This window comes from Oryzias melastigma, linkage group LG20 (genome assembly GCF_002922805.2).
Source record: "Oryzias melastigma strain HK-1 linkage group LG20, ASM292280v2, whole genome shotgun sequence".
Classification (NCBI taxonomy): domain Eukaryota; kingdom Metazoa; phylum Chordata; class Actinopteri; order Beloniformes; family Adrianichthyidae; genus Oryzias; species Oryzias melastigma.
Genome location: NC_050531.1, coordinates 15549413 through 15564284, shown reverse-complemented (window position 1 = coordinate 15564284; position 14872 = coordinate 15549413). Strand labels below are relative to the sequence as shown.

General features: G+C 40.5%; 1 protein-coding gene and 1 long non-coding RNA gene across 5 annotated transcripts in view; one reads left to right on the top strand and one right to left on the bottom strand.

The window, feature by feature from the left end:
* The window catches only part of ntng1a (netrin g1a), a 156233-nt gene that overhangs the window by 13519 nt on the left and 127842 nt on the right, over window positions 1-14872 (top strand). For all 4 annotated transcript variants that reach the window (XM_036217410.1, XM_024280667.2, XM_036217412.1 and 1 more), the window contains exon 2: window positions 1385-2026. In XM_036217410.1, the coding sequence (XP_036073303.1) occupies window positions 1778-2026 (249 nt within the window). In that variant the 5' untranslated portion in view covers window positions 1385-1777. The remainder of the gene's footprint in view (window positions 1-1384; window positions 2027-14872) is intronic.
* Window positions 2024-14872, bottom strand: part of LOC112151640 — a 35827-nt gene continuing 22978 nt past the window's right edge. The window contains exon 4 of the long non-coding RNA XR_002920165.2: window positions 2024-2401. This is a non-coding gene — a long non-coding RNA (uncharacterized LOC112151640). The remainder of the gene's footprint in view (window positions 2402-14872) is intronic.

Here is a 14872-nt window from a genome sequence, read left to right as displayed (position 1 = left end):
GCATAGTGACAGTAACAGTTGCTTTAGTCACATCACTATTTTTTTTACGTGTTATAAAAGCAAGGTTGGTAGTTACGGCTATTGTAAAAACATTAAAGTTGCTAATGTGGCTAACGTGTAGCAGTGTTAGACTGTTCATTTTTTTAACAAATTACCAACAAGATTGGGAGTTAGCATAGCATAGTTGTAACAGTCGTTTTAGTTGTATCACTCTTTTTTTACGTGATACAAACAAGGTTGGTAGTTACAGGTTTTGTAAAAACATTAATATGGATAATGTAGCTAACGTGTAGCGGGTCCAGAGTGTGTATTTTTTTTAAACGTATTATCAGTATGGTTATGAGTTAGCATAGTCACTTCAATGTGTGTTTTAGTTGTATCATACTTTTTCTTTCGTGTAACAAAGTTAGTAGTTACAGGTATTGTAAAAATGTTTATGTGGCTAACGTGTAGCTGTGTTAGGCTATGCTTTTTTTTAACGTATTACCAAAAAGGTTGGGAGTTAGCATAGTCACAGTAAAAGTTGTTTCAGTAATATCACTTTGTTTTCAACGTGTTACAAACAAAATTTGTATTTACAGGGATTGTAGAAACTTTTATGTGGCTAACGTGGCTAATGTGGCTAATGTGGCTAACGTGGCTAATGTGGCTGACGTGGCTTTGTATTTTTTTGTATGTATTATGAATAAGGTATGGAGTTAGCGTAGTCACAGTAACCGTTTTTGTAGTCGTATTACTCTTTTTTTTTACAAACAAGGTTGGTAGTTACATTTTTGTAAAAACGCTAATGGAGCTAACATGTAGCGTGTTACAAACATGTCCTAGGGTTACTGTGAACGCAGGTTAATAAAGTTTGTACTCTTTTTTTTTTTCTCCCTTACAGTTTGTCCTTAAGTCTGGACAATATGACAGTAAGAATCTTGAATACAGAAACTTAACTTACAAGCGTTAAATTTAAAAATCAAGAAAACCGGTTTTGCATGCAAACAAAACAAAGGGTTGAAGACTTTAGCAACACGCTAAAAATAGCCGTGTGTGCACCAAACATGGGATTTAGTAAAGAGAATATCAGAGCAGTGGGGGTGCGAGAGAAAGCTGTAAGAAAGTGAACTTGATATCCTTGAGTGCCCTGGTGTGGTGTCAAAGCAGCAGGATGCAGCTCACACTGATGGCTTCACTCTCAGACTCTCCTTTTTTTCTGTTTTGATGGACAACAAATACCAACATGGCACCTCTCTCTCGCACCCATCCCACTTTCTGTTCACGCACGCAGCTTTTCCTGACGCCGCAGCTCAAGCTAATGTGTTCCTTGTGTCAGTTTATCTTCCCATAAGGGAGGTTTTCTCACCACCACCGCTCCCCCTCTTCTTCTGTTTCTCCGCAGCGCCGGATCACCAAGCGGGACGATGACCGTGATTGACAGCCGGGCAAGCTGAGGAGGCCTGCCACTCATCTTCCCATCAGCTTGTCAGGGGGTTATCTCTTTGTTGCCCTCCCCCTCCCTACCCCCACGCTACCACCTTTTCCTCCACCATCCCCCGACCTCTTATCTTCTCAATGGACCGGTAACCTCACTGTCTCCTAGAGTTACCCACCTTTAGGATAACTTGAAAGTGACAGAGAAAGCCAACAACAGTGAAAAAAAACAGGCTTCTGCTCCACCTGAAGGGACATGCCTCTTCACCCCATTTAAGTGACTAACAGGAATCGCGAACTCTTGTTTGAACCCCCGTCAGGAAGAGACGGCTCCATTAGAGGGAGCTAAGCAGGACCAGCCATGAATTTCCAGCTCGCGTTAACGCTGCAAGCGATATGGACCGCGGTTTGCCACGCAGCCATGCAGCACTACCCCGCGGCGTGGGGCCACTACGACGTTTGCAAGTCCCAGATTTACTCAGACGACGGGCTAACCTGGGACTACATGGCTTGCCAACCGGAGGCAGCGGACATGACCCAGTACTTGAAGGTCAGCCTGGACCCGCCCAACATCACCTGTGGAGACCCTCCGGAGACCTACTGTGCCCTGGTGAGTACAGAAACTGTGAGGAAGAAACCGCTTTTCTTATCTGTCGCTGAGTGTATCTTCTTGACTCGCTCTGACCTCAGAGGCATGACAGACGCGCCACAAAGCCTCCGTGACTCAGATATGAGTTGCCGTGGCGGCACAAGCAGCTTTGTAGCCGTTGACGTCACTTTGTGCCGTTTAAAGAGTTGGCTGAATACGTGTGTGTGTGTATACTGCAAACACTGATGTCACAGAAAACGATTGAGCTCAAACTCATCAGAGTCACTTTGAACTGCAGTTTCTCAGTCGTTGGGTTTCAAAAGTAGAGGAAGTCCCAGCGCAGCTCCCCCGTTGAGCCGGTGTTTGTCTTTCAGCCGGGTTGGATGAGCCAGCGGCCTATAAATAGGAAAAGTAGTGCACAGGTCAACTAAAAATACTGCAGCATCTAGAAAACCTTACCTGGAGAATGATTTTAGGAACTTTTCTTTTAGCTCATAATTATGGCCTTGATTGTTTTTGCAATTTGAGCAAAGATGTGACCCCCCATCACATACTCAAAAACTCAGTAAAAATGAATTTTGAACATGATGAACCATTCCCCACAGCCCGCAAAAAATGATGGATATCAAAAGGAAGTTTTAAAATTATTATGGGATGGCCACAAGACCTACTGCTTGGCGGCCATTTTTTTTTTTCTCGTTTTCGCACAAGATAAGATAAGATAGTCCTTTATTCGTCCCACGGTGGGGAAATTTCAGCGTTACAGCAGCATTGCAAACAGAAAAATTAGAACAATAGAAAAATTAGAACAATTCACATATTTACAAGAGAGATATATAGAAAAAAAAACTTTTGAAATAAGTGATCTTCATGAAATTTAACTCACACCACCAGGTTAAGTGTACAACCACACCTGAAGTTTATTGACCTTTGACCTCATAAAGAGGTCGCCATTTTACATTTTTACAAAAATATCCCCTTCGGGGCTAGATAGAAATTTCTGTTTATCTCAGGTATTTCTCCTATCACCTCCTATGTACTTGAATATCATAGTAGTGCACAGGTCAACTAAAATACTGCAGCTTCTGGAAAGCCTTACCTGGAGCTTAATTTTAGGAGCTTTTCTTTTACTTTATATTTATGGCGCACAGCAGTTTAGGACTGCAAGGATCAGATTGTTTTAGCAATTTGAGCAAACTTATGACCCATACTACATCAAAAACTCACCAAAATGCACACCCACCACTAAAAATGAACGCGGTGAACCATAACCCACGGCTCACAAAAAATGATGACATCACAGCGGAGGAAACCGTCAAAAAAATGAATGGAGCTAAAATCTTCAAAAAGTTATTTAAAATCCTTTAAAGAAAGTTCTGAAATTACTATGGGATGGCAGAAGGACCTACTGCTTGGTGGCCATTTTGTACCTTTATTTTCCCACATTTTTGTACAATATGGAAAAAAAAAAATTTTAAACGTGTGATCTTCACAAAATTTAAGTCCCATGCCAACAACTAAAGTCTACAACCACAGCGGAAATTCATTGATCTTTGACCTCAAAGAAAGTCTGCCATTATAAATTTGACAAGAATACCACCTTTAGGGCAAGCTACAAATTTTAATTTCACCTAGGTATTTGGATCTTTCACCTCCTAACTACTCAAATATTGTAGAGGCTACTTGGGGAAAAATGTTGGAATTAAAAGTTGTTGATTACAGCCTGCACATTTTCTACCGAAATTTTGTGAAAACTGTATAAATGAATCCCTGGCTCAAGCTGAATGAAATGATATGACATAAGATAAAAACATATGAGAAATGTGGGCGTGGTTAACAAAAACCCCCGTTCTTAAGGAAAATCCAAAAGTTTACTTTTGCCGATTCTTCTAAAAATGTCATGGACCTGTTCATCACCCCAAGGCAACCAAAAAATACAATGGTTGCTATGGAGACAAAAATAATAGAAAAGCCGCCATTTTGAAAAAAGTTTTTTTTTTAATGAATTTCTCACATGCAGCTTTGACCAGGTTGGCAGAGGCAGAGGACGGAGAATGATGAATGTGTAGCGGCCGGTTAGCCCAGTGAATGTGGGCCATACATTGCCACTTGTGGTTTTAATTAATTTAATTAATGTCAGCTTTAATGTGCAGTGTACCTTATCAGTCTGATTTTTAAAGACTAGTCAAACATAATTACAGCTTTTATCATCTTAATTTCTTACTTCAACAGTACTTATCTGTAGATTCATTTTCCTATATATTTTTTTAGGATCTTGGTGCTTAGTTAAAAAATACATTAGTATTTTTGAGTTGGGAGCATGCAGCCTTTGAATATTTTAATACAGCATGTTCCATATCAGTGAAGCTGCTTTTGTCCAATACAAATCTCTATGTAGGTTATTATGGTTATGGAGCTTTGGAAAAAAATCATGGTGCATCTTTAAAGCCTTCAGTTTAGAGTCACACCTGCTGACTGTATATGAGAACTGGACCAAGTATGTGTGATGTCACCCATTGAAAATTATTTATTTCTGGCTGCACCAAACTGAAGTCAAATCTGTTGATATTTTTTGCGTTATTGATGCAGTCATGTTGGAGCCAGATAATGTCAGTATGCAGAGATTGGTCTCAGTCGGTCTGAGTCATTGTATCTATGGCAACCACTCTCACCAATCAGTAGGGAGCTTGGTGGAAGTCCACACCTCTACCACTTAAAGGTGGGCTTGAAGGAATCTGTCATGAGACCACATGCTGTTATTGAGTCATCTGATTGGTTAGTTTAAGTAGTCTATGGGATTTTGGCTTCTTGGAGCCTTTCTATTTGGTACTTGAGGGGGGAGGGGTCACTCAGTCCAGTTGTCTATATACCGTCAATGGTCACAGTTGTAGAAAAGACCCAACAAAAGTAGTCATAATTGTGAGATTGCTTTACGTAATTATTTCTAGAAGACAGATTTGATGTTGTAGTTTTGAAAAGGGTTGAAATTATAAACGTATGAACTTTAGTCAGGTTATACCATAGAATTGGAGCCTTAGGTGGTGGCATGTAAAGCAGGGTGGGTGATTTAGCTCTGTTTCCTTAATGTGACAGCTTTGTCCTGTCCATTTAGTTGAGGGATCACAATCAAATTTGTGAGTTTCCTGGACGTCGTTGGTAGGTGGCATTTTATTTTGAAAACTGTTCATCCTTATCTCAGTAAATTGAAATAGATGATTGCAACAATGGCGCTTCGAGGGAGTCATCCTGAAGAATCTGTATTTTAAAGGGAGCTGTCATCATAGGCACAAAGATGGATGCATAGTGGGGTTTGGCCTTCACACCCATCCCCTACCTCCATTTAGCTTTGCTGTATTTCAAGATAGTTCAAAGTTTTTTTTTTTTTGTTGTTTTTTTTAAGTGTTCTTTTCCTGTTTTCCAATGTTTAATGGTTTAACTTTTAAAGGTGCTGTTAGTTAGTGAGTTAAAGGGCAACCAAACAGGGCAGTTGGAGGCTGACTCCACCCACAGCCAGATGGGCGGGGCTGTGGAACACGACTGTTATCATTAGCTGCAGATCATGACGTGGAACTTAAATGGTTTGACCAATCATGAAATTCAACTGCAATACCTCGTTTCAACCTGTAGGGGGGCAGGATACAGATGGTTTGGCCATGTTTTTAAGAATTAAACAAGTTTATTTTAATTTGTCAAAAAAAAAAAATGGACAAAAGACAGCACTTTGAAAGCTCTATTTATAGAGATCAACAGCCAAAAAAAGTTGATTTAGGGTTTGGTGACCCTTTAAGGTTGACTTTTTAAATTACTGTTGAAAAAAAAATATATATTTTTTTGATGTATTGATTATGATTATGATCTATAAACGATTCTGAAACATTTTTATGAATTTTAAATAATCGATCAAAAAAGTTTGTGATTTAAAGTTAAAGAAACAAGCGGAACTAAATTTAAAGCATTTTTTTTCACTCTGACATTTTTGAAGAGCGCACAAACATGGCTGACCTTTCAGATCTCGTCATCCGATCAGCCTAGACTTCGCCTAAGTTGATTGTTTAGAAAAATTTTGGCTTTTATAGTGTTGAGGGTTAATTGGATAAAAGTAACGTGGTGTGTGAGTTATTACACACCAAAAATATAGATGTGGGTAAACACAACAAATTTGCGAAATCACAATGTGTGTCTTGCTAGACACTATTTCTTTTGTTTGATGTGAGATAAAAAGGGTTTCATTAAACCTGGTATAATGTTAAAACGTAACATTATCTTATTTAACCCTTTAACAGCAGAGACATTGCCGGTGATGCTTAAATACGACATCTTTAACATACTGTAACTTTTCAACTGTAACAATGTAATTCCAGCAGATTCTGAAGGAGAAAAGTGGCTTGATCATGTTGACGGTTGAAAAGTTACAGTAAATCAAAGAACATAATCATGAAAGAAAGTTACAGCCTTTCAAAACACTTCATTAAAAATCCGTCGCATCTGAATTTGTTTGGGTTCAAACGATGCTTTTGACTGGAAACCAACTGAGCAAACGATTTAGATTAGGTCAAGTATGTCATTATCAAGCTCCCCTAGTTTCTCTTGTTTGCCTTTTGTTTTTTTGTGTTTCTCCTTCAAATTCGCAGCTGCTGCTGCTGCAGCCTCAGATTATTGGTAAATGATGAATTCATTTCGAGGCGCCGTGGGTTCATGAGTCATCAAAGATTCTCTCAGAACAAACGCGCTCCACACAATCTTCCAGAGCTCTTTAGATAAATACTGAGATATCTCGGGGAACAAAAAAAAAAAAGTAGTGACTTGAGAAGTATAAATAGACAGTTGCCATCAGCGGAAAGTCAGCTGAGAGGAGATTCAGAGGGAACAGAGAGGGATTAACAAAACACAGATGACAAAAACAGTGAGCGGATGATCAGAGCAGCGAGACGGAGCGCACATGAGGGAGACGGAGACTCTGAGGAGTCTGTGCGAAAGCCTCTGATCACTGAAGAACTAATGTCGGGAGGGATGGAGGCTCTGAAATGTGAATAATTCAACGTGTTTGTAGCTAATGTGTTTTATTCATAGGACACATTATTCAGCATGACATCTCTCAGGCTCTCCTGGAAACTGCTGACTCCTCTGATCGGTTGACTCCGAGGTTGGTTGGAGGCAGAGGAGTGTCGGGGTCCCACCAGTGACTGTATGTGAGAACTGGAGTGAGTCTGACGTCACCCATTGAAAATGTCTTACTTCCGGCTCCAACAAAAGTCAATAAAGGCATTTTTTCACAATATGGACGCCGCCACATTGGAGCCAGAAATCGTTACTAAGCAGCAATTGGTCCAAGTTGATCCGAGCCATTGACAGTATATGAGAATTGGATTGAGTGACCTCTCCCCCCTCATGTTAACGAATTGGAAGAATCGCTGGTTCCAAGAAGTCAAAATCAAATAGAATTTCATTGCAAATAAATTATATTTGCCAGAACACATAAAAAAAAAATCACATTTTAAATTTCATGTTATTCAAGTTATAAACTAGCCAATAAAGCCTCGTTTCCACTGAGCAGTCCAGTTCGGTACGGTCCGGTTCGATCCAGTATTTTGAGTGTTTCCATTGTAAAATGGACGCATTAAACCAATACCTGTTGAGGGCCCACATACATTGTAGGTCACTGTAGTCACCAGTTGATTGTCAGAAAGTGATGAAGACATTAGAAAGTACCAGTATAGCGCTAAGCTAGCATTTAAATTTTCTTCTTTACAGCTGTATTCTTCTTAGTCCGCAGTCTTCTTTCAAACAACATTAAATTCCTGTTATACACGATGTACATAAAGTAAAGCAAGAAAAAGACGAGCTGCTGATGACCTCTATTGTTGTTGATTTTGTAGTCGTTGCACTACTATGACGTAATGATAGCAATCTTCACCACGCATGCCCCGTAAAACAAACCGCTGAGTGGAAGTGAGAATTAACCAGTTCATACCGCAATACTCAGTGGAAACGAGGCTTAAGATACTATATTATGTTTGTGGCCCCCAGTTGGACGCTTGAAACTTTTGATTGACAAATTTTGATTGCAAGTGATTTGAAGTAATCACCAATTCCTGACATCGTCTTTTTCTAACATGTCTATATTAACATGTCTATCACAAAACAATCGTGACTAAATTGACTTCACTGCTGAAGTAAATGTTAGTTTGACTGATTGTCAAGAGCGGTTGCCATAGAAAAGATGACTCAGACCGACTTGAAACAATCCTACAAACTAACCATATCTTGGTCCAAGATGAGAGCATCCGTATCGCAATAAAAAACAGCGACTTCATTACATTTTTTTCTTGGCCATTTTCCGTGGTTGCAGCCACACTTACTCGGTCCAGCTCACGTGTACAGTCAATGAGTTCAATCAAAGATTCTTTGCAACCCTTCTCTCAGTCACCCCTACCATGGAACGCTGGCTAAACGAAATCACTCAAACATTTCAAATACTTCCAGCTCTGACCATGCGGTCCGTCTAGTCTCCATTTTTTGCCCTTTTTTCATTTATGGATTCTTGGAATCTACTTCCTGTTTGGAACATGAGGTGGGAGGGGCCACTCAGTCCAGTTCTAATATACAGTCAGTGGGTCCCACGTGTGTGTATTTGTGGTGGGAGGGTCATGATCGGCAGCTGGGTTTGAAGTGTGTCGTATTGTCAGCTGTGTTTCTGTCCAAACACTGGATGGACGGCTGCCATTGGTGACCGATTCTCCACAGGATATGTGTGTGTGTGTGTGGTGGTGGTGGGTATATTTTAACACACCAGACTGAGTTGTAATTGTTATTGCCAGCGTTTGATGAGTGCTTATTAAATTAGCAGGCGTTTGTGCCGCACTGTTGCCCCCGTGTCTGCCGCCGTCATTGTGCTGGGAGGGCCTCAATTAAACAGGTAGTGGTCGGGCCCCCCCACACGAGTGTTTCCTCGTCTCGCACAAACACGAGCGAAGGATGGCCCCTGCGAGCTCCGTCGTCGTCCAATCGCTCTGCAGCTTTTCTTCTCACCTTGGGCAGCGATGCATCTCCAAATAAACATCAAAGCGACTGAACGATGTTGCAGCCTCAGCGCCAGGAGCTGTTTGTATCAGGAGTCAGATTTATTCAGATTTTGTGGGGAGGAGGGGCAATTATCATTAGCGCTCGTTATCGGCGGGATTTATTCCTCTCACGATTGATTTTTTTTGCGCTCTCGGAGACAGGTGGGTTTTAAAGCGTTCCCTTCCTGGAGTTACTGAATGTAACACGCCGAAGTGTGACAGCAGCAGGGAGAGGCACAGCTGGGGGCAGCGGCTCGCAGCAAGCGCCGCTCCTTTGAGCACGGCGGTTTCAGGGTCACAGATAAAGAAAGACAGCGTCAAATACAAAGAGAAAACACACACACACACATAAACTCACTAAAGACTTTTTTTATTCTCCTTCTAGCCCGGTGACCTTTTCAGGAGCAATAAGCTGGCATTCTCTGAACTCTGGCACAAGTCTGCCATCATGAGATTTCACCGTCCCCCCCAGTTAGAGTCAGACTGGCCTTTAAAAAAGGCTGGACTGTTCACACAGTCACGACCAGCTGATAGCTGAGGTGTGCAGAGCCGCCCACTTCATCTGGCTCCTCCCTCATTATGTGCACATTGCAACAAAGTTGTGTTTTTTGGAAGTAATTTAACAACACAACAATATGGAGTCAAAATCGTCTCACTGGTGTTATGTTTGCGTAATTCTTCAATTGTAAATGATACAATACTCTGTGTATTTACAAACGTTTAGTCACTCAAGTATCAAAAATACAATTTATGCCCGCACAGCTTGAGATTATACATACAAGTCTATAAAAAGTACACACCAATCGCCTAATACTCACACACAAAACCACATTTACAGGCAGATCAGATGCTGTAGGTATTTGGTATGTACCCCTCAAGTTTAAAGACTGCATTTTGTGCATGAACAGCCCATATTCTTGAGACTGAAGCAAATAGACATTGAATAGATTTGTAACAATTGAATGTATGGCCGCCATCTTTAAAGATTTCTGCCATTTTGCTTTTTTCTCGTAGCTAAGGTGAATTTCTGAAAGAGGGGATCCGAGGGTACCCAAAAAAAATCCACCATTTGTCGTCCACTTGAGACATTCAGATTATCCATTACTTTCTGATAATGCACACCTCGTCGAGCATTATTGCTTACATAAACTGACCATATGACTGATTAAAAGTATGTGGTCTCATGTTGAACGTTCAAACGTTTGGTTGATGGATTTTATTGAGCCCTATTGTGCGCTTAATTAGTAGGGGCGTGGCCTCCCAACAAGCTCACTTCTGATTGGATAATGGTCGCCATAAAAAAACAAACTGACTCAGACTAATTGCTGCTTGTATTGGCAACGTCTAGTTCCAACATTACGGCGTTCATTTCACGAAAAATGTCAACTTAGCTGACTTCATACCGTTGGAGCCGGCAATACTTTCTATGGATAGCATACTCGCGGGGAAAAGTTTTCATATACAGTCAAAGATTAAAGGGAATATTTACAGGTGAGTGCACACAGAGGTGATAACAGTGGTGTGGGTTTTGGTTGGCTGTTATAAAAGTATAAAGAGTAAACAAGGCGTCCTTATATGGTTTATCAGTTGTAAAAAACATTGAGGTAAAGAGGAAATAAAATAAACTTACATCTGCAAATGATTCCTTTCGCTGTCATTTTCTATATAATTCTGATTGTTTTAAAAGAAAATTAACTGGTTATAACCAGGCTTTTATTCTGAAAACTTTAAAGAAAATTTGTTTGCCACTTGTAACTTAAACAGAATCCAGTAAATTCCTCTACAAAACTGATATATATGAAGATTTTGTTAATAAATAGCAACAATTCAACCTTAAATAATAATTAACCTCACTTCATTTATTTTGAAAGCTTACATTTTTAAATAAATACATTCATTTTAAGCTTTCGGATTTTTTCTTAGGTGTTGCAGGAAGCCGGATTGCACAGAAAAAAAAATCAAATATATGTGGCTAAGATTAGAAAGGCATATTTCAGGCATATGCTCAGCCTGCCTGTATCTCAGTGCATAGAATATTACCGTTTATATCACCCCGGTGTTTATTAGAGATGGCACAGTAGATTATATTTAGCAACTCTTCTGGACACATGTTCCTGCTTCTCTATTATGCTCTGGCACATCACACACAGTCAACATCTGCTGCTTTTTCTGCACTTTACTTGAAGTTACAGTAAATCAAAAACATAAACACTGTAACTCAGGTGTCAAAGGGTTAAACTGGAGTTAAAGTAGCCGGTGTGAACCCAGCTTCAGTTCTGACTTTTTTCAATTGGTACCATTTTCATTTATACAATCAACTTTATAAGATCTCTTTTCATTAAAATGACTAAAACAAAATAAAACTCTTAATTCACTGTAATTATGGTAATTCATTTACTAAATCCAATTGAAAAAAGCATGTGTGGAAAAAAAAGGGGCTCCAGTGTAGAACTTTGTGGAACACCAACAATAATATAACACACTAAATGCACACATTTGATCCCTTATTAGTTCAACTTCTCTAAGCAGAATGATTAATCTTATTGACATGTTTATGTCTTTGCAAGACCCTGATGAGGTCAGTGAGATAAAGTGCAGATGTGAATTCTTATGCTGCGTTCTGCTAACTTAACCTTAGCTGGTAGATCCTCAATCGCGCCCTGCTGACTGACTGTCATGTTGCTTCAGCATTCCCATCTGGGACGTGTTTCTCTTCCTACCATAGAAAGTTCAAAGCAGACAGATTTTGCCTAAGGGACGTACGCGCATGAGGCAGAACTGCAGATTTTACGTGTTTAAGACCAAAAAAAGAAGAAAAGTCTTTCAGGAATGGGTTCTGCGTTTTCTATTGTGAGCCTCGTGTGCATGTGCTGCCAGACTGTAAAATCCCCCCATATGGGATTTCAAGGTAATTAATTTTTCAAAATTGTGTCTGCATTACGATGACACGCGTTCTGTCGGATGTGCGGCGGTTAGATCCTCGTTAGAAGTTTCGGTGCGTTGAACTTCCGCACCTTTCGCTGCTCTGCTTTCCCAACCACCTTTCGACGAACTCCGGGCAGACGTTTCCATGACGAACGGCGTGCTGTCAGCAGCAATATGTCTGGTTCCGTGCAGCACTCGGGGCAGGGGGAGAGGCGAGCGGTGCACCGTTTTACAGTAACACTCAGAAATGTATTCAGCTTCTCTCAGGCTGGCGGTTCAAAAAACAGTCACTCATTATTTTGATCAGATGTTTGGGGAAAACTGGGTCACTTAACACTTACCTGTGCTGCCTTTTCATCTTTTATCAGGCTGAAACGGATGGTTTGGTTTGGGATTGAGGGAAACAAGCAAACCAAAATGAGTAAATCATGAAGTCACAGCTGCTTTGTTTGATAAATTGCTGCTATCTGTAGTCCCAAATAAAAGGTGCACTTATTATTTCTGCATAATTCACCAGCGTGCATTGTTTGAGCCTCGGCTTCATTTGTCACGCAAGATTTTAATCTTTGCTCCGGGGAATTCTGTCTCTTTTTCGTGTGATTTAATTAGCCTAATCAACTCTCGGCAACCATTTAAAGTTGAGGTTAAACACACCGGAGTGCACGTCCGTGATTATTCCTGACTTGATGGATCGCACACTCCCTGCTTTATGGGTTAGAGCTCGTTTCATCATCTAAGAGCCGTAAAAAACGTGCCGCGGCATCTCGTTAACCTTAAAGCTGCGGATGCATCATCACAGCCGGTAAATACGCCTTTCATCCGCCATCAGAAATGAAATTTGCGGCACTTGTTACCGCTTTACTGTATGCTTTTTTTTCTCCCTACTGTAACGATTAGGAATTGACTGAAAACAAATCACTTAACCAACTAGATAATTGGCAAAAATATAAACCGGTAATTGCAAGAGTTGGCAGCAACCAAAACAGTTATCACCTTTCAAAAAACAGCCTATTGTGAGATTACTGTATCACACGATAATTAGGGTTCAATTATCTGAACAGAACGGAGTGGAAAATCCCTTTGGCTTCCATATTTTTAACAGCTGTTATGCTAGATAGGATATGCATGGGTCAAGACGCCTTTTCTTGCATGTATTTTTGTATATCGTAGAACTGCAATGACACTCTAGTGTTTGTGAGAGTAGGAATATAAAAAGAACAACCTCTCCAGGTTCTGATATACTCGTTTTTGTGCCTCATTTACTGCATTTATCAGCTTCTAGTCAGATCCAAACTGAAATGACTGCATTAGTTTAGCTGCTCATTTCAGGACAAACTCATGAAAACGTGACCAGCTTTCAAGAAATACATACACCTACTAATTGGGGAGGTGTTTCTATAAATGCTTGCAAGGAAATCCAATCAGACATTTGTGCTAAAAAAAATAGCATCGAAATTGGAAAGAGTGAAGCTGTTTTTGTTTTTTCAGCCGAAATGGAATTTTAAGTCACATTTTTCTCAAGGCAACCTTGATCTGAGTCTGTCCTTGATCCAAAGTATTTACTCCACACTTGCAAAAATATCTTCTACCGAAATACTCTTTCCCAGACTCTCCAACTACGATAAAATTACAGTATTTGTCAGATAATACAGGTAAGAGTCCACAGGTTGACATATATAATTGGCTGTAAGCCTTTGTCGTCTCTGACAACAGTGGCGTATACTTGTATAGTGCTATTCTACCTTCCCCAAACAGCCAAAACTGCCCAAGGACACTTTGACACATGGGCGAACAAGGCAGGAATCGAACCCGCAATCCTCCAATTGGGAGTTGACCACCCTACCGCTGCACCACGGTCGGCCCATATCCTCATTGTAGCCAGCAAGATATCCTACTGGCGTCCTACAGGCACTTGCTCATCACTTGTGCGTTTTGTGTGGCATTTGTGTGCTGTGAGCAAGTACTCGCACCTTACTAATGACTAGAGTGTGGTGTAACAACACGTTCTCACTCCCAAGTCCTCATTTTTTGATGTACTGGCTGTTCATATTAAATAACAGGTACACAACCTCTGGGCCCCAAACCAGAAATGGGTCTAGTACCACGGCGCGTAGTGCACTGGTACCCAAACCTGGTACTCGTACCCTAACTCTTATCGACCCGAACCAGTACCAGACGCAGTACAAGACACAAACCAGTACTGGATGAAGAATAGTGTACTGGTACTGGACGCGTCCTTAGGACCAGTGTGCATCCGGTACCTCGTCCTGAGGGTTCTGAATAGGGCTGACACGATTAGTCGACTAATCGACAATTAAAATACTTGACAACCAATTTAATAGTCGATTCGTCTTTATATTACTTTATTTTATATATTATGTTATATTATAAGGCACAGTGTACGACAGCAACATAAGTACAACATGAGTATGTGCAACCTCTATTAGCCTAACGTACGCTTCACGATACGCATGACAATGCTCCATACGATTTTCATGGTGTTGCTTGAGGTGGCTGTATTAGCTTTAAGTCAACTGTACGACACTCTAATTAAGAATCTCAGCAATCCTCTACAGGGTCTAACAAAATATAACACCTAAAGCATCCGCATGGGTCTACACTCATATGGGTGCCTGGGACTAAGATTTAAGAGTGATGATTGGAACTGTTTGACCTCTGATTTATAAGCAAACAGATGATTTAATTTGATATCCTTTTTTGTCCATCTTTCTTTTTTGTTTAGGAGTTGATTTTTAGAAATAGTCGCAGATTAGAACCCCACCTTTGCTTTTCTAGTAGGTAGTTAGACTTCAGTATCTCTGTGACCATGGAATGAAACTAATGCAGTGGGTTTAGAGCAGGGGTCTCAAACTCAAATCAG